Raw genomic sequence first — 21081 nt, 5'->3', positions numbered from 1 at the left:
CACAAAAACAAAAAGAAACATAAACATAACCCAACATACAAGGGTCCCTCTCGCGTGGATGCAACTATTAATGGACCCCACCTTAACATAGGTCCCCACACATCCACCACTCTCTCACCATAATCCACTTCACCTTAACAAAATCCAAACATTAAAAACAAAAAACACCATGCGATCTTCTCAGCCCCCAATCACAAAAACCAGTTTTTTTTTTTCTTTTTTCAATAAAGAACAGGGTAGTAAAGAAATAAAAAAAATAAAATGCAGAAGGGATTGTTGGAATGGAAAAAAGGATTTGGTTTGGTATGTGTGTAAGTATGATGAGGTGGGACCAAGAGGGAGAAGCAGGAAGAAGATATTATTAATTGAAATTGATGGAAGGGAAGGATTGTCGTCGTTTGTTGAATGTCCGGTTGATGTGGATTTGTAATGATGTTGGGGACAGGCAAGGGGACACTAATGACAGTGACAGAGGATCTCCATTTTCATCTTCATCCTCCCTTCGTCTTTTTCCTTATTCCTCTTCAAACACATTCCAACCCTCTTCTTCCATTCACATTTCAACTTCTTAACTCACAAACATGGTGAAATTCTGCATGCATATTTACTAATGCTTCTCTTTGAACAAAATTATGTATCACCTACACACATACAATAATAGTAACATACAGAGAGATAGATTGAAGGGAATTAACAGGTTATTGGTGGCTGAGAGTCATTGGTTGATTCTTCACACCTAACAAGTACTACTGTCACCACTCACTCACTCATTCACTCACTCACTCACTCCATCTTCATGAGTCAATTTTTGCTTTACCTGTTTTGGTGTCTCTTGGGCCTTCAATTTTGGTGCTGGTGGTCCCTCCTCCTGATGATGATCAATAATAATCTGAAACACAGTCACTGACTTGTCTTACTCAACTCCCACTTATTGGATGGATGCAATTCCTCCTGCATGCCCTTTCTTTTCCTTCTCACTCCACACGCATTACCATTATTCCCTGTTATCACTCTTCATTCCACACCCAATATCCTTTACCAAATTTAATTCATACCCTTCTTCTCATCTTTAATTTAACATCTTTTTAGCATAATTAACATACTAAATTCACCTTCTTTTACACTTGCAATGATTTAGAATAACAGAAACACTCGTTAGTGTAAATAACAAAAACAACACACCATGCAATTGAGATATATATGTATATCTTTTTACATTGCTAACTACTGTCATCATGTCTTATCTTGTTTCTGCTGTTGTTAGAATATCTATTCATGTGGATTCATTTTGTTGGGATTATGACATGCACTGTAGAATCGTGCTCAATTTGAATGGACACATTTCATCCATATACATCTCAAAAAAAGTAAAAGAAACTAAAATAAGAGTTTCTTTTCACCATGTAAGATTTTCAAGTTGTGTACTTCGACACATGCTGAGTTTAATGAAACTTATGAAATTAATTAATAGTGGAAATAATATGTGGGAACCACTCATTTTAGAATTTCAAAGTTCAAAAGGGTATGCTTAATTATTTTCGGCTTTTAATATAATTAATTAGCTAGTTAAGAATTTCATGTTGGTTATACTTTCCTCAAAAATGCATTCTGTAGATGTGTTAATTTAGATCAAACTAATTATTAGAATTTAGAAATCTTATATTTATTAGAATCGTGTTAACTATAAATAAAAACATTTCTTAATAGATAAATATCTCAATCCTTATTTTATAATCTAATTTTATAAAATTAAATTAAACTTTATTTTTTAATATAAATCATTTAAAAACTATTTTAATAAAAATTATAATCATAAATATATAATCAAATTCTTGCAAATACAGCAGGATTATTCAAAAAAAGTTTCACCTGTATGCAACACGATTAATTTAGCAAAACAACAGACTCGAAGATTCATCTGAACCGCCAAATATATAGGGAATGATTGAATAATAGTTACCAATATTTGCCAAGGCAGAAGAGAATGATTATTTTCGTCTTCTTGTTTTCTTCAATCAATCTGCATCTTAATCAGATTTATTTCCTCCCACATGGCGTTTTGTCGCTTAGCTGGTAAAAAAAGGAAGAAAAAAATAAGAGCCACTTTTTTTTTCACAACCGTTCCAAAAATGATTAGAGAAAAGTTAACGATCATCATTGCATTTTGTGAATATTTAATCCATGGTTTACATGAATCATGGGGCACACTATTTCTTTCTCTTTAGTCACAATTAAGACCAACATGAACTGATTGCTAACCTAACAATCATAGCTATTATGTCCATATCCCTCATAAGAGAAACATATATTGAGTGTGATATATAACCATATATAAATTCAACTAAAGTTTTGTTGAATTCCTTATTATTTCAAGGAATTGAAAAAGTAAACATTTGATACAATCACAAAAAAACTATATAGTATCACTAAAATGTTCAAAACTATAATCACAGTTTTTGTTTCATTTCTTAAGTGAGTTAATAGAATCATAGTTGCTATATATCATAAGAATCTATAAATTATCTCCACTCTGTTGGACGTCCACGTCGACTAGAGATGAAGACAATTCATTGTATATAAGTGGATGCAGATCTCACCTCATGAGTCGATTTTATGGTTGAATGAGGCTTAAAATCTACTTTCTAATATGGTATCAGAGTCATTTCGAACATATCTTAACGAGTATTTTTTGAGCTTATCAGGTCACCCGTTATCGGACCATCCATATTTGTAATACAATCAAAAGATGAAAGAAAAAAAAAAAGTAGAAAATTATGTGATGCTAGTACGTTATATACGGTGTGATTTGTTGCTAAATTGGGTGTAATGTCTCCGTAGAGATTGGTATCGGATTCTTTGGTGTTGCTAAGGGGATAATAGTATAATACTAACTATAATTTAGTGTCGTTATCGCTTTAGAGTACTTGGAGGAAAGAAAATTAGCAAACAATGATTGATCCCACTTTAACATCCTTTGGATCCCATAGAAATTTAGCTTTGAGTGCACCCTATGTAACCTTACTAGAGTCCTTTGCTAGCTAGTATTCAAAGTAACCATAGATTGGAAAGAAAAAAGAAAAGAATACTAATAATATATGTTATGATGTGGTGATTGAAATGAACATGTGTGTGTTGAGGAATGGATATTTGAGAAAATAATGGGTGGAAAAAAAAAATGTGGTGGGCCATGGATTGTAGGTGGGGCAATGAGGCATGAACATCATAGGGATCAGTCATGTTGGTTGACTGGTCAAATTTATACAGTCAAAGGAAACACTGAGGGCAAAAAAAAAGTAAAAGTGAGTGATGGGAAACTGTGCCCAACACCCCCTAGGCACACAACACATACGGTAACGTTGTTTGTATTAGCATTTCTGTGAAGAAAAGAATCTGGTTGGTGTTCCCACTTCTTTCTTCCGCGCAGAATCTTTGTCTCTATGGTTGAGGTTGATATGTCATCTCATTTTGTGTGCTCCTTCTTGTTTAATAAACATAAACCACCTTAATTATTAAACTCTAAACCCTAAACCCTAAACCTAAGATGTGATGGGTTGGTTACATACAATAATCACATACAATAATCATAAACAAAACTCACATTTTAAAGACTTCAGCTTTGAAAGTGGGATAACATTGCTGTGGCATACGATTTCCTTGAACTACCCAATGAACAAAAAAAAGGCAACAATGTTAGCCAATTACAATGCGTTCTTCGTTTGTAACAACTTCCTCGAGATAACAATAATGATGTTGGACTATTAGTCATCCATGTAAAACGTCATTAATTTGCGTCGATATCCCTTTTTGATTACGGTTCTGGGAAACCTTGTTGCTCGTAATTTACAACGCTAGGCTCTGCTTTTGTTGTTGGGAAAATTAGTGTCTGGTGTTGGAACACCTCAAACTAAAATTGATTTGATCATCGTAGTTCTGTTACAAACTAAATTGTTATACATGAATTGAAGTTATTAATGCAGACAGAAGGTGGAACATACTTTGACAGGTTACAAGAATGTAACGTGGGATGAGTTTAATATGTTGGTTTTGTATGAGTGACAGTAGTGGTGGAGATGTTTGGTTATTGTGTGTGACTTTGTTGAATAAAAGAATGAATAATGTTATTGTTCCGTTTCCGATGTTACGTTGAAGAGGGAATGATATTTGAAATTTACTTTAAGCCATTGCGCCTCATTTTTGGAAATGCCGCGCATGTTGGAGATTGTACAAACTATTTCCTGTTCTGCACAGAATGGCAAACATTCTACAAATTCGATATGCATCAAACTTTCTTTTCAATATAAAAAAAAAAGTAATACCAAAACACCTCATTTTTTAAATCTGTATTCTCCTCAAAATCTAATCATTAATATAGTGTTACGTAATTTAAGAGTAGATGTAAAAAACAATTCATATGTTTAATTCGATAAAACGCTTTTTAGAAACAAAATTTTATTTGAGTTTAAAGTTACAAAATGATTAATAACATCGACACAATGATGGACCTTAACAGGGTTATTTCAATGGATTTGATTTTAAAACATTGACATCGTCTCTTGACTACACATTTCTCTTTTAACTCACCGCAATATTTTTAAAGATAAAATTGTAATTAAGCTCCTAATTATGTTATCTCAACATATTTGAGGTCGTAATATTGACAACGTCTATCAACTTTACCTTCCTTTTTAATTTACTGCGACATTTTTTAAAGACAAAACGGTAATGAAACTTTAAATTCCTAACTATGTTATTTCAACATTCTAGAGATCAAAACATTTACCTTCTCTATCAACTCCACTTTCTTCCTTTACTTACTGTGATGCTTTTAAAAAAAAAATTACGATAAAACTCCAAATTGCAAATATTGATGGATGATAATGATATTATCTCAAGAAAATTAAGTTCGAACATTAATAATTTTTAAAATTATAATATTTTTAGTTTCTAACTATTTTTCATCATTATATTTTTGAAATACATATAATAAAAGTAATTTATCCTTCTTCTGTTAAAATCATTTCCTTACCTAACATCAGATCCTGAGGGAAAAGTAACTTGTGCATTAAGATTGTTCTGACTATATTTGACACGTGTTAGTTTCCCAGCATGTGTAGCGCAGGCAATGTTTTGCTTCCCATATTTTCACTGCTTTTGGTGAATTTTCTAATCATAACAGTAAATTTATGATTGGTTTGGTGATTATTACAACAAGTTGTGCTCGCCACGTGAATAGTCAAGCAAATCTACTTATTAAAACAGAAACCATACGTAAAATTTATAAATTTAATTTACGTTTTTCTTCTCATCTCATATTCCTTCCTTTTCTTTCATTATTTTCTATATTTATTTGCATCTGACGAATTATTTTATTTCCCTTGTTAAAAAAACACACTCAAATAAAATTAATGAAATAATTAGTTTGGATCTTCTGCTTTTCGTATTATTTTTATTAACTCCAGAAAAAACTAAACAAGAAGGAGTTATAAAAAAATGGGTGTTTAAATGATGTGAAATAAAATATTGTTTTGAGACGAAAACTAAGAAGAATGGCGTGTTTGAAACCAAATTAGGCGCGGCGAGGAAAGTGATTTTTAAGGTTATGGTCGGTGCGAGGTGGGACCCGGGGAAGGTGACAGGTGTGTGTGATTTGAACAGGTGGCATGGGAAATGCGGCTTGAGAGAGGAATATTGCAGTTTACGAGGAAGAAGGAAAGAAGAGTGAAGAATAATAGATAGGTAGATAGATAGATAGATAGTAATGTGCATTAGAGAGAAAGAAAGAGAGAGTGTGAGAAGCACTAATTTTGGATGAATGAATGAATGAGTAAAGAAAGAAGATAGCAGTGTCAAATCTTGGACCCTTATTACACTCAGTGCCCTGTTGCTGGCTCCACACTCACTTCTCCTCCCTTCTCAAGCAAAGAATCCCAATTCCAACAACCCCTATCTCACTCATCCAAACCCTTTTACCTTTTTTACCCATCTATTTCCGTTTTCACACATCTAACTTCAAACTTTAACCAAAAATATTAATTTTACAAAGGAAAATTGAAATGCATAAGTTTATAATAAGTAGGAATAAGATATTATGGTTGATCTAGTAACGGTCCGATAGCGAGTGATCTCATAAGCTCAACAAACATTCGTTAGAAGTGATCTCATAAGCTCAACAAACATTTGTTAGAATAAGCTCGAAAATGACTTTAATACCATATTAAGAAGTGGACTTTAAGCCTAACTCAATCTCATAAAACCGACTCATGGGGTGAGGTTTGCACCCACTTATATACAATGAAATGTAATTTTTAGTCGATGTGGGATCTTTAACATCATTAATTTTTATTTTTAGTTATAATAGAGAATATATATATGGTTTCAGTAAGGTCAAAATATAATCATACGTTGTTTAGAGTCGACGTCAATGACAATTTATATTTTTTTTTCGTAGTGTATTTTAAGGATAAAACTGACAGAACTAAAAAAACTAAGCTCAAATACAGTGATGAAGTCGGAAAAGTTATTAATGTTTGAATGAGTGTCATCTCTAATTATATGAGGAAGTTTATTACAACTTTTGTTTATGTTAGCTGTTGGACTCGGATTTTGATATTTGTAAACTGTTAAAACATTCCTAAAGTGTTTTCTTTAGTTTAATTATTTTTTTTATAAAAATAAAATATTCAAATTTAAAAAAGCTAAATTTTATTTCAACAAATAAACTTCTTGAAAATAAGATATAGATGTATTGACAAATTCTATTTTGTTAGAAATGTGAATTTTATATGAAAAGATGGAATAACTTTTTTATTATTATACCGTTGTGAAGTAATATTTTTCTAAAAATAGAAGTATTTATTAAAAGATAAGTGAAAGAAGATCATTGGGAAGAAAGAGTAGGGAGTGTTTGGTAACGGATTGGGTTTGTGTTTGTCGGGTCCTAGTCTCTGAAGTGGGAAATGATGAAGAAAATTGGTGGGGTGAGTGAACACCATTGTTATGATGCCCATTGGTCTCCATTTTTTTCTCAATCTAAAAACATATCCAATTATGATTTATTTTTTTTTAAATATCACCCTTACTATGGATTTTAAACATTTAAAATATACTATATTGAAAATTAAATAGTTTTTGTTCTTTTCAACAAAATCTCATTTTTTTTAATCCCTTAAAAGTATCCCTGTAGGTTGATTTTGAGATTTTACTGTAGAATTTTAATTAGTTATATATGTTTATGGTTTCTCTATCACATGGCCCCAAATTTGGTTATGCATAGTAGAAGTGAGAGGGTTAAGGAAAGAAGCCAAAAAGAAGAACTCTTCATCATTAAGTATTCTTTCCCAATCCCTTTGTTAGTTATTAAAGCCGCAAATCCAACAATTACATGCACCAATAGTTCCTCGTGCCATACTATAAAATTCGATAATTGATACCAACAAAAAAATATTTTATTATTATTATTATTTAGTATTATTATTATTATAGGTGAAGGATCTCTATTATAAAAATGAACATTGCATATATCTGTCGGTCAAAGGTGTTGTGTTATTTGTCGTGTTGCAGTTTTTGTTTGTAATGGGTTGGTTTGTTTTGTTGGTGGCACAGTTCAATTTTTGTGACATGAGCATGCTTATGTTATGTGGTCCATTTGGTAATAGTTCTTTATTACCGAATGTCCATTCAAATGTATACAAAACATACACGTATCTTCATTCTCATTTTTTTCAATCATCCACTTAGTTTCTTCTTCTGTCATTCTCTAAAACATCAAATTAATTATTATTTTGATTTAAAGTTTAAGTGATTTTAAATTAGAGTATTTAAGTTGAGTACTATTATTTTTAGTAACAAAATTAATTAATTGTCTATTATACTATTATTATACTATCTTAATTAATATTATTTATTTTTTTAGAGTTTTTAACTGATCTTATGTATCAAAAAGTAGATATTTATTTATTCTTTTCTTTATTAAGATTTTGGGTAATTTATTAATTTTGTTAATGATTAATAAGTTTTATAACCAATAACTAGAAAAGTTACTCATACACAAATCCTAACCTTAATCCTAACCTTAAGTTGAGTAAGTGAATAGATTTATCTAATGAAAAACTCATAAATAAATTACAATGTAACTTGTGTCTGAGTTGTTAGATTGTTCAATATGGCATAAGTTGATTAATTGGTTTTGTGTTAGCTTGTCCATATTTCAAATTACCATAGACGTTAAGGCTCGACAATTGTTCAAGTTAAGATAAACGAACTTACTCATGTCACACACGGTTAAACATTAAGCAATTGTCAACGGAGTTAAGTTGATATTGACTAAAAGGTCAGACTTTGCAGATATTGATAAGGTCGATTTTTTAATGTTATGATCGAGTCAACGACTAATCATAGTTAGCATTTTAAAAATCTAGTCGAGTTTGGGTCAAGGCTAATCATAATCAGCAATTTTAACAATTAAGTCGAGTTGGAGTCGAGGTTGATCATAATTAGCAATTTTAACAATCTAATTGAGTTGGTGTCAAGGTTGATCATAACATTTTTAATAATCTAGCCGAACCGGTTAATCATAGTCAGCAAATTTAACAATCTAGTCAAATTGAGATCGAAGCTAATCATAGCTAGCAATTTTATCAATCCAATAAGTTAGGATTGAAGCTGATCATAATCAACAATTTTATCATTTCAATTGAATTGGAGTTGAGACTGAACATAGTCAGTCATTTGGTAACCTGAAAAAATATTAGTAACACATAAATTTATTGTATAAAAAAATTATATTCAAATTAAACACAATAAACCAAAATTATTTTAATAAAACATAATGTATGAAATTTGAATAATATTTAACCAATATTTTATAAGGAGGAATGAACTAAAATTTTTTTGTATACCTTTCAATATTATTTAATAAAATAATGTAGACTATTTTTTTAATTTAGTTGGTAAATGTGGAGACTCGTTAATATAATTTTATTTCTTTTCAAAGTAAAGTTGTAAAAGGGTAGATGTCGTAAGAAAAAGAGAGTAATAAATTGTAATAAAAAATAAAATTAAATATATGTTTAGTTTATAAAGATGTGACTTCGTTTACATTTGTAAATTTTACATTTTGTTATATTATTTTTTTAGTTTTTATATTGGAGTGTGATTAGTTTAGCGTTAAAATAAAAAATATCAATTAAGATAATAAGTAATGAAAACATAAAATCATTAATTTTTCAAAACAAATAATTTAATTAAGAAATATATTTTTATTTAATATAAACAAAATAATTTTATACATTAATTTTAATTTTTTTTTCAAAATTTAGTTTATTTTTTAAACCTTCTAATTTAAAAATAAATTTATTATGATATTATTATTTAGAAAATTTAATTAATTAAGAGTAATATACAGAAATCTAAAACAATTAATTTAATTATATATATATATATAATTAAATATAAATAAAAAACAGATAGTTATATAAGTCTTTCCATTATCCTTTCTCCTCATTAATCGCCCAAACATATTCCGAAATAAGTATAAAATTAAATTAATTTTAAGTTGATTTTTTTTTTTGTTCAGATCGATGTTTGCGTTGTATACACGCACGCAACGAGATATCGAATATGAACTGAATTTAGTAAAATTTCAAATAAATTAAAACAATCAAATATTTACAAAAAAAATTAAGTACTTCTGCTTTGTGGGAAAAATATATAGTTGTTGTTGTCTGTTTTGTGGGCTTCTGGTGTTCGTTGTGACAAAAGGCCACGTTGACCCAACACTTTTGAACCTGCACTCAACATAATTTCAAAAATTCCGAAAATACCTTTTATTCTGGAAATGAAAATCCAGAATTGAAAATAATGCATTCTGAAAAAATAAATCTGAAAGAGATTTTTTGTTTCGAATATAAAAATCAGGAAAAAAAAATCAAAATCCCATTTCGGATAAAAAAAATACGAAACTGAAAATAATACATTCAGAAAAAAAAACATTATTGTGTTCCAGAAAAGAAGGTCAGGAATGTAATTTCATATGTATCCCATTTTTTAAGGGTATTTTCGGTTTTTCCCTGTGATTGGGTGCAGTGATATGATGCAGGAAGCAATTGCCAACATTATATAATTGGTTAGGCCTTTTTTTCTACACCCCGTATTTTCTATGTGCACTCTTATGAGTGGTTAAGAGACCAAAATGTCTTCTTGTTGCCCTTACCACCATTGTCATTCCCTTCTAGTTATCATCCTTTGTGGTTATATCTTGCACCTCCATATATTCTTCTGGCAACCCCATACAAAATATAAAAATACTTTTTATCTTTCTTGTGTTACTTCCATATTTCAGATTATATAATCCAAAATGGTATTCCAGATTTTATAATTTGAAAGTTAAAAAAGACTTTCAGAATATGTAATTTATAAACTAATCATGTATCTGAGAAAAAACTTTCGGATTATGTAATCTGAAAGCTAATTACGGATTTAAAAATTAACTTCCAGATTACGTAATCTAGAATATTATATATGGATATTTTTGAAAATATGAAAATTTATGAAGTTGGAATAAGAACATATGGAGGTGCATGAAGAAACAGTCTTGTGAGAGTGAAGAAAATTATGGAGGTGAAAAAGAAACCCTCCATTGTGGGCTTTCGTGTTGGAATATTATGGACTTTTTCCTGGTCTCAAAAAGATATATGGTCAAATATTCGGAGAGCAATTTCTCCCTGCACCATATCAATTTCGACATGCACCCAAATTGAAAATAAAATGTTCCTTTTAAATGACGAAAATAACTTTACATGAGGGTGTAAATAAAAATTACTTCATACTTTTTATCCAAAAATATTTCATATTTCGATTTTCATAACACATTTTTTAATAACAGAAAATTTTATCTGAAATGCATCTTTATTTTTGTGTTCTGGAAAATCATTTTTTATTTTTTAACTTTATTTATTATTTTGAATTTTCAAATCTAGAATAAGGATAATTTTAGAAATTTAAAATTGATATGGCACCGGAAGAAATTTCCTATTCGCAGCTAAATATAGTGTATTTATTTATTTATTCAAAACCTAAAGAGAGGGAGACAACATAAAAAAATAATGTTCATGAAGAAACAGTATATATGTTAAAAAAGACCAATTAGCATGTTATTTTTATAAAGTGCCCTATTAAAGAAGTGCCCTATTAAAAAAGTGCCCTATTTAGAAGATTGTTTCTTCTTGTACGCCCATTTCTTTTTTTTTAACTTTATACAAAACATGAAAATACATTTTTATTCTTATGTGTTACTTCCATATTTCAGATTATATAATTCGAAAGTTAGTATAAATTTAGAAATAGTTTATGAATTATGTAATCCAAAATATATTTTTTAAAAATAGTATTTCAGATTATATAATCCAAAAATTTAAATTTGAGAGTAACTTCCAGATTATATAATCCAAACACATATTTGAAAAAAGGTTTCCGGATTACATAATCTAAAAAAGTTAATTTAAACTTTCAGATTCTATAATTCGAAAACTATTCTTACATCTTAAAAAAGTTGGATTAGATAATTTAAAAATTAATTACATATTTGTTTTGAAATATACAAAATTTATGAAAGTGGAAGGAGAACATGTGATGTGGAGGAAGATACAGTCATCTGAAATCTAGATAAATAAGATCAACTAGAACAATAAAGTTCTACCTGGGCTAGATTTAAAAAAATATATATTATCCAACTTTTTTTTATATAATACTTAAATTCGAAATTACTTATTAATTTTTAGTAATATTTTGTTAGTTGATCTTATGTTTGCTGGTAATTATTAGGGCATGTTTGAATTACATGTTCTAATTTTCATAATGGATTATTATTATTTTTAATCAACAATATATTATTAATTGCTTTAATAAGTTATTATTTGAAAATATTACATAATCTTTTAAAGAGAAAGAAAAAAAGTAAATTTTAATCACAAATCAATTTAAATAAAAACATATGGGAATAAAAATTTATTATATATTTGTATATTAAAGTATTCATAGCTATAAAATAAAGCATAATAAATACTTCTACTCAAACTTATATTTTGTAATTCACCCCTCTGCATGATAGGAAAATAATAATAATAGAGTATGATGAAAGCGTGATAAATTATAATTCAATCAAATATTTAGTGCACATAGAATAACAAATTAAATAATAATAAAAGTATAATATAAGTAAGGTTTAAATGACAATGTTTTTAATAAAATTACATATAATTTTCTAAAAACTTTTTAATTTACACTTATTTTACAAGTTATGGAAATTATATAAAAAAATATAACTATATAAAATATTATATATATGTATATTTACATAGTTAGTTTTTATATTACAAAAACTTATCTGAGATTTTAAAATTACAATTAATATTTTAGAATAAAACATAATTATATAATAATTTTTTTATTTTAATATTTTGATAAATGATATGATTAGATTAAAGTGTCAAAATAATTATAAATATAAATACATGCAAGATAATATGTTAACTAAAAACAATTATGATATAAATTAATATTAACAAAATTATATATATATATTTTTTATTTTATTTTATTATAAAATGTTCGTGTTACACATCACTGTGCAACAACAAAATTATATTTAATTACATAGTTTTTTTTTTAAATTATGACCAATTTTTTTTCTATCAATATGATTCAAATTTTTTTAATAAAATATTTTTTAAATATTTTAATTTCTATCTCAAAGAGATAAGAAATTATATTGTGCAATATTTGTAATATTTTATGAAATTTAACATTCATGTAAATTTGGTGTAAAATTACACCATTTGTGTGCATTCTCATATCTCCTCCTCGATTAGAACCCTTTATATATTTTTGGAAAAATGTTTAATAATTAAGTTCTCGTATTGTTAAAGTTGTCTTTTTTTAACATGAACCTATTGTTTTTTTAACACCAATAATAGCAATAGTGAAGTCCAAAAATTTCTTCAATCCTTTCGTATATTGAAAGGTATTTCTATTCATGTTTATCCAAAATTTATTCATAAAAAACTCTTCAAATCTTTTTATGAGAACAGTAAATATGTTAAAAGCAACAACCAACTCAATGAGAGTTAGACAAATAAATGAACTAGGACATGAGAATGAGGAAAACTAAAAATTAATTTTGAAAAATTAAAGAATAAAGGAAAAATAATATGAATCGGAACCAAATGGAAAGAAGGTTTGTGCTAGTTGGACTGAATGGATCGGTAACATTCGGTATAAGAGACCGCCTGATCGGCCAGCGCAAATACACTAAGGTAAAATAAAAAGATATGTGATAAATTATGTAATTTCATATAACTTATGATACACATTAAATATGATTCATCAATGATAAAGCATATTACAAACTCTATAAATAAACATGATATACAAGAATAATTTACGTCTTTATTATTATATTAACCACACTTAAATATCAAATAGTCGAACGTCAAATAATCTTTTACAGATGCACTTTCGATCGATAATTGAGACCCAAACACGATAAGAAGAAAAAGGAAAATACAATTAAAGAAGAATATTCAATTGTCAAGTTAATAATAAATAGTTTCTAGACCCGTATATAATTATAAGTTCAAAAATTTTGAATCAAATTTTTACTTTAAAAAATAGATGAAGTGAGATATAAAGAGAATTTCAATTTATTTTGTTGAAAAGAGGAAATATGCAAAAATTGATGGAGAATTAAAACTTTTCAAATTTTAATATGTTTTTTTTAAAAAAAAACCGTCGACATGTTTGTGAGGATTTAACCACAATACATACATATTTATTTTATTGCAAGGTTAATAAACCTCATTACAATTAAACATGATTGTAGTGATCATAAAGCTTAAAATTTCTTAAATCATGGTATAACTTTTCCCCCGGAACAATAACTAAGAAGAAAATATTACATTTGCAAGCTCACAGTCAGATAATTTTTTTTTTTTTCAAACAAAACCACTCTTAACTTTTCATTCTTTGCAAATAAAATAAAAATAATTTAAATCATTATATAATAGTTTTCACGAGATTCGTGCACAAAAAATAGATGACGCATCGCTGATGCAAGTTTTACAATCTCTTTCAATCACAATAAAACAATTATAACAAATTTATAGGAAAAACATATATTTTTTATTTCTGTATTTTTTTTTCAAACTCGTTTTGTCTTTGTATATTTTGAAATAAATAAATTACTTCTTCAACTTTTGAAAACATGTAATTTTATTTTTTTAATCATCATAAAGTTGTAAAAAGAAGTAAATTCATGTTTTTTTAAAAAAAATTAGAACTATTTCATCAGCCTGAAAGTACAAAGAGTAAAATCAAATTTAACATAAAAATACATTGACTATTTTTTTTAAAATTTTATTATAATTATCTTACAATTTATATCATTAATAATTTCTGTTTAGTTAACCACTTAATCAAAATCAACCATTGAACTCGCCCACAAATATAATAAAGCCAGTATCCAAATTCACATTCTTGAAGCACAAGGTTTGGATTTGTTGAAACACACTGTTAATTAATTAATATATGGTTATACAAAATCACGTGTAAATGAAAGTAATACGTAGATATTTTTTCTTGACTCATATATATAAACGAGTATTATTTAGAATACTTTTATAATTAAATTTAAGTAAAGTTTTAATAAATACGGTTAAAGAAAATTTAGAAGTTAATAAGACGTTTTAAGTGTACACAACTTTATTTTTATTTTTTGAAATGCTAAAATTATTAATAGGAAATGATAAAAAGATATAAAACCATGACTGTAATAAAAAAAATATTAAAAGTGGTCATAAATAATCCTTTATTATTAACGGGAATATAAAGTATTTGTTTCTCTTGTTATTGTTATCTTATTTTATTAGTAATATTATAATCTAATAATAAAAGTTTACAAATATTAACTGTCCTTGTCTTTTAACTGATTTTAAAGAATCTTTTTTTTTAAATGTACACTACTAGACTTCACTTCTCCCTCTTCTACGAAAAGCAGTTAGGTATTAGACAGTTTTGTGATTTTGTTTACTTTCAAATTATAAAGCTCAACTTTTTTTTCTTCTAAATAACGTGTCGGTGTCCGATTATTGTATGACACCTGTAAGATATTTATCTGTCAAATATTTAATTAAAAAAGTATTTGTTAGATTTTTGACAATTTTAATACGATTCTAATATAAATTTAAAAAGAAAAAATACATTAATTTTTTCAAAATTTAAATTTTATTGTATAAATTATTATTGTGATTATAAAAATAAGAAACAAGTTCTTGTGAACCAGTCATGAAAAACATTTTTCTGCTGCAAAAAATAATCTGAAAAATACTTGTGCACATAAATATTTACTATCAATTTATATAATTCATAATTATATAATATATAGATCCATATCTCCGTGTTTTAATTTTAAATTTTTTTACCTTTTCTATATCCGTGTCAGTGTCGTTTCAGAATCCGTTTCAGAATCCGTGCGTCGCTTATAGCTTGCAAACTAAAAAATAAATAATTATAATATTAATATTTATTAAAACATAAAAATAAATTCACCTAACATTCTTAACTGTGGAGTGGGGATATCAAACAAAGCTCCAAACGGACTTTGAAGTCCATACTCTGCAAAACCAAACACTGTCTCTGACTGTGTCTCGATGGCAGCGTCGCGAATCGTAGCCCACCCTCCGCCCTATCTCCACCGCCAATGTCCGCCGTCAGACACCGTGCTGTTCCTCAGCCTCACGCGTCACGCAAAACGGTACCGTAACCTCAGCATTCGCGCCTCTCTTCACGAGGGGAAACAGAAGAAGAGCGATCTCGCCGATAAACCTCACTCTGTCGAATTGCGAACCAGCCCCGACGACGTCGTTTCCCGCGATCCGATCGTTCTTCCACGTACCTATTTATATTCTATTCCGTGCTGTCTCTTCTTTTTCTCCATCTTTATCGTAGCTATTACTATTGACGATTTTCGCGATTCAATTTTCAGGGCCTTTGTCTGCTTCAGTTTCCGACGGTTCAGGCCTTCGTGTGGCATATCAGGTGCTTGTTTTATTGCATGATTATTAGTGGAATCGAATTTTTTGTCTGTGTACACGAACAAGCAACTCATACATAATTCACTGTATATAAGCACAATCATCAATAGACAGCGGATCTTGTTTTGAAACAATTAATTAACATTACTTTCTCGAGGTTTTTACTGGCTGCGGGCAGTGCTCATGCATGAATTACTTTATACTCACATTTTTATTTTTGTTTCTTTTATTTATCAATTGAACGAGTTACATGAGCTAATTGTATGCGGAGTTTATTTGATGCGCTGTTAGATACGTTTTTTAATGTAATTATCGTAGGAGTCGACAATCGTAGTGTATGTGGTAATTTATGACTGAATGACGGTGGAAATCGGTGCACTGTAATTGAAGTGTAACACCCATTGTTTATGATTTCATATAGCTAAATTCTACATTTTCAGGGGGTTCATGGTGCTTACAGTGAATCAGCAGCACATAAAGCCTACCCAAATTGTGAAGCTGTGCCGTGTGAACAATTTGAAACCACTTTTGATGTAAAGTATTGTTACCCTTTCCTCTTGATCTGTTATCTCTTTTTTTTTTGTTTCTTTGCTGGTTTCCCCTGTTTTCTTCATGGAATTCATCTTAATCTTGTATACCTTTTGTCCAGACAAGTTTATCTCTTATTGTTTTGCATTACTGCTCGAACCACTTAAAATTCAAAATCAAACATTCCAGTTCTTACTTAGCTCTTAGTCTTGTATTCTTATTGTTGTTTTCTTATCGTGGTTACCTTTTTGTATATACATTTTCCAAGAGGTCTAATCTCTTTGTTTCTCTCATTTTTGGTTTTCTGTTTTAGGCTGTTGAAAGGTGGCTTGTGGACAGAGCAGTTTTGCCAATTGAGAATTCTTTAGGAGGGAGTATCCACAGAAATTATGACCTTTTACTCCGGCATAGTTTACATATAGTAGGAGAAGTAAAATATGCTGTCCGTCATTGTTTGATGGCCAACCATGGTGTTAAACTTGAGGATTTGAACCGGGTTCTAAGTCATCCACAGGTGTGATTCTAACATTTTAAGCCTTACGTTCTCCCAGTCTCAAACAATCTTCCAGACTGACACTTTTTCAGGCTCTTGCTCAATGCGAGAACACACTGACAAAGTTGGGATTGGTGCGAGAAGCAGTTGATGATACAGCTGGTGCCGCTAAGGTAAGTGTAGAATTATTGAAAGGTTCTGAAAGACAATAAAATGCATTCTAGCTAGGGACATTGAAACCACCAGTCTGCTACACCAGATTGATACCAATGGCAATAAATACAAATAATTTAAGGATTTATTCCTATATTCTTGATATGATATTCATATAAATCAATTTCTAATAAAATAGGTCTATAATTACAAAGATACTAAATATATAAGTAAACAAATCACAAGATACAAAATAAGAATAAATTCTAAGAGTCTGTTTGGCAAAACAAGCTGATAAGCTAGCTGGTAGTTGGTATATGAAAAGCTCTTGGCTTATAAGATCCGAGTTATTAGCTAACTTATTGGATAAGAAGTGTCTGGTAAACTAGATTAGAAGTGTCTGGTAAACTAGCTGATAAACTAGTTGGTAAATATAAAATGACATAAAAGTATATAACTTCACGAGTTTTATTTTATAAATGAAGTTTGTTTTTCAAAACAAAAATTAATTATTATATAATTATAATTTTTGATTTGTTTAGAATATATAAATTTTTATTAAACTTTTTAGTATTTCTATTTGTTTTTTAAAAGTTGTATATTTTTTATTTATTTGAACAAGTCATTTTTGTTTAAATGAGATTATCAAATGAGTATTAGTCAAATTTAATTTATATTTATTTTTCAAAAAATTGAATTTTTTGATCTTTTTAATTTAAATTCCTGTTACACTGAATTTCTTTCTATAATTTTTATTTTGTATAATTTTCACATAGCATCATGTAATAAAACTTTATTACTTTAATTTGTAATGTTGAGTCTTTTTGAATTTATGATATACATAAAAAATTAAAAAAGTAACTCTAGAAATACTAAAAATAGTATAATAGTTAATTTTGTCTATAAAATTGAAATAAGTGATAGTAGGTATAACGAAATTAAGGATAACAAGGAAATGTATTATAAGGGAGTAGTGGAAGAAAATTAAATGAGGTACAAGCTAGAAGTTAGCTGGAGTAGCTTATAAGAAACTCCTAAAACAAGCTACTTTGAGGTACTTCCAAACACTTAGTCGGTCAAACTAGCTTATAGGCTAGTAGCTAGCTTATTGGTCTTACCAAACACATTCTAAGAGATCATCTAAGATATTCTACCATACTCTAAGTTAGAAAAATGATACTATAAGATATTTATCATATTTTCTGATAAAAGCTATGTAGCTGGCATAATTTCTGGTGCTTCTGATGATCAAGGTTATGCTTAAACATTTGTACTACAATGAGTGAGTGTGGCATCATTGGAACCATGTCACTTTGCTAGGAAACATGCTTCTTTCCTTTAGATTTGAGAGCTTTTGTATATTTAGACCCTATCCAAACATGTAGAACCTTTTCCCCAAAGAATTCACTGAAAAACGACTTCGGCAAAATGCAGGATCAGTGATATTGTGGTGTGATATTCTTAGGTAATTGTCTAAGGGAACAACATAGAATTAAAAGGGAGAAGTAAAAGAAAATCTTTTTGTATTGTTTTGAAAACTAAGGAAAAAAAGTGATTTAAAATCACGTAAAAAACCAATTAAACTTTATTTTATCTGAAGATGTTTTGTTTTTAAATTTGCATTTAAAACTAAAAGCCAAAAACTTGCAACCAATCCAACAGAGGCCTTAGTTATAAGTAGGTCATCCTTGTTCAAATTCTAATCTGATGAGAATTTTGGCATATTCTTGTCATCTTCTGAAAACATGATTAGATGTTGCACCTTAGAGTATTGGATTGAAATTCAATTTGTATTGCTACTGCGACTTGTTTTTCAGTATCACTTATTCTAATGTAGTTACAAATTGTAGCATGTTGCCTTGCTCGGACTACAAGATGCAGGAGCACTTGCTAGTTCTTCCGCTGCAGAGATCTATGGCTTGAATATACTTGCTGAAGACATTCAGGTCTGCGTTAATGGCATTAGTGTTTTAACCTGTAGTTGGAAGTTCTGGTTTGCGGTAGATTTGATTGCTAATAGGTTTGCATTTGCAGGATGATAGTGATAATGTCACTCGATTTTTAATGTTAGCACGAGAACCTATAATTCCAGGAACTGATAGGCCATTTAAGGTACTCAGAATAAATAGAAGGAATTATTGAATAGAACACATACATTTCTCCCGATTCCTACATTGTTTGGTTTTTATGCTTACTAATCGATATTAAATACTGGTATTAATTTGTCAGACAAGCATAGTTTTTTCTTTAGAAGAGGGTCCTGGGGTTCTTTTCAAGGCCCTTGCTGTTTTTGCTTTGCGCCAGGTTAACCTTACAAAGGTTTGTTGTCTTTCTTGGCATCACCTGTTATATCTTTTGAGGAAGTTAGCAAGCATGCATTTTAGGCCTTTCTAGTTAGTTATGTAATTCATTTGTTTTTCGAACAGATTGAAAGCCGTCCTCTGCGAAACCAACCTCTACGAGCATCAGATGATAGCAGCAATTCCAAGTATAATTTAAACTAATTAGTTAAAAACTTAAAATCATTATTAGTGTTGTCTTAAAAAAGGTATATTGTTAATGATTGTTGTTATGACCATAGTTCTTATTCTTATCTTATACAGGTACTTTGATTATCTTTTCTATGTTGATTTTGAAGCATCAATGGCTAATCCGAATGCACAAAATGCCCTAAGGCATCTAAAGGTGTGCTTTAATTTAATCCTTTAAAGCATATTGAAAGTATTACTGGTGAGTAGACATTCTAAAACCGATACACATAACAGGAGTTTGCTACATTCCTGCGAGTGCTAGGGAGCTATCCAGTGGACACTAGCTCGACGTGAATAATCTCCAAAAGAAGTGAGTTCCATTTATCTGAATAATTTTTCTGGTAGATTAGCTTAGTTTGTTTACTGAATGTAAATGACCTCCAATTTTGAAACTTTGGTTACCTTGATTGTTATTGCAAATTGCGCTCCGAACAACTAATCCTTGCAGTTTAAAATGTCATGTATGAACTTAATCAATTATCTCGGCATTATTAAAATTGAACGAGTGACGTGTTGTTGCCAATAGATTATTGCTTGTTGTTGGGAATAAAATCTGGCTATTTAATTGGTTTTAGCATGTATGTGGACTCAAATGTATCACTTATGATGGCCATTTCATTCTGTAGCTTTTATTTAATTAATTTTGTACGCTTTTGCTGTGTGCTTTTGTCGATGCAGGACTGCTGTTGCCTGCGATGTGGTACTTCCGGTGGTCAATCCATGTTATTGGATATAAAGAGTTTAGATTGCTTCATAGAAGATATAAACAGAAAATTGTATCAAATGTACAAACTTCTTAAAATTTTGATGGGCCTCCCCTACCCTGCCCACTATCTATGTTAGCCTTTTTTTAACTTTTTAAATGTTAGTTAAAATATTACTTTCCTTTACCAATTCTCCCTGTGATGCTTGTACATGTTCTGCCTCAGTGTGATATTCTTCCGGACATATTCAGATTGTCCTTGAAACAAAATATAGAATGGACCTAGGGCATGGATATGGATAAGAAATATAATTTTCCCACAGTACAGAGGTATTCTTTTCCAATCAATTTGAATTTACAAATGTAGAATATGTAAGTTTTTTTTTTTAAAACATTATTACTTTTCTCATTAGGTAAGAAATTGCAGGTAAAAAACATGAAAAATATGGTTTGATAAATCAACTTGTATAATTAATAACCAATATTGAATGTTAATAATATAACACATTACTTATTACTAACTAATTGATAACATCTAAATCAATCAAATAATTAAGTAATTTTCAATTGATTTTAAGATATAATTAT

The 21081-nt window shown here is 29.0% G+C and overlaps 1 protein-coding gene across 1 annotated transcript; it reads left to right on the top strand.

The window, feature by feature from the left end:
• Nucleotides 1-15605: 15605 nt before the first annotated feature.
• On the top strand, nt 15606-20684 carry LOC137825085 (arogenate dehydratase/prephenate dehydratase 2, chloroplastic-like). Its single transcript, XM_068630763.1, has 12 exons — nt 15606-15942; nt 16037-16089; nt 16526-16618; nt 16927-17127; nt 17199-17279; nt 19110-19205; nt 19294-19371; nt 19489-19578; nt 19686-19747; nt 19863-19944; nt 20025-20100; nt 20469-20684. The coding sequence occupies exons 1-11, from the start codon at nt 15702-15704 to the stop codon at nt 20082-20084; spliced, it is 1137 nt and encodes a 378-aa protein (XP_068486864.1). The 5' UTR covers nt 15606-15701; the 3' UTR covers nt 20085-20100; nt 20469-20684.
• Nucleotides 20685-21081: the final 397 nt, after the last annotated feature.

This window comes from Phaseolus vulgaris, chromosome 11 (assembly GCF_000499845.2).
Source record: "Phaseolus vulgaris cultivar G19833 chromosome 11, P. vulgaris v2.0, whole genome shotgun sequence".
In the NCBI taxonomy this organism is placed as follows: Eukaryota; Viridiplantae; Streptophyta; class Magnoliopsida; order Fabales; family Fabaceae; genus Phaseolus; species Phaseolus vulgaris.
Note: the sequence above shows the minus strand (reverse complement) of the source record. Positions and strands in the feature narration are given on the sequence as shown.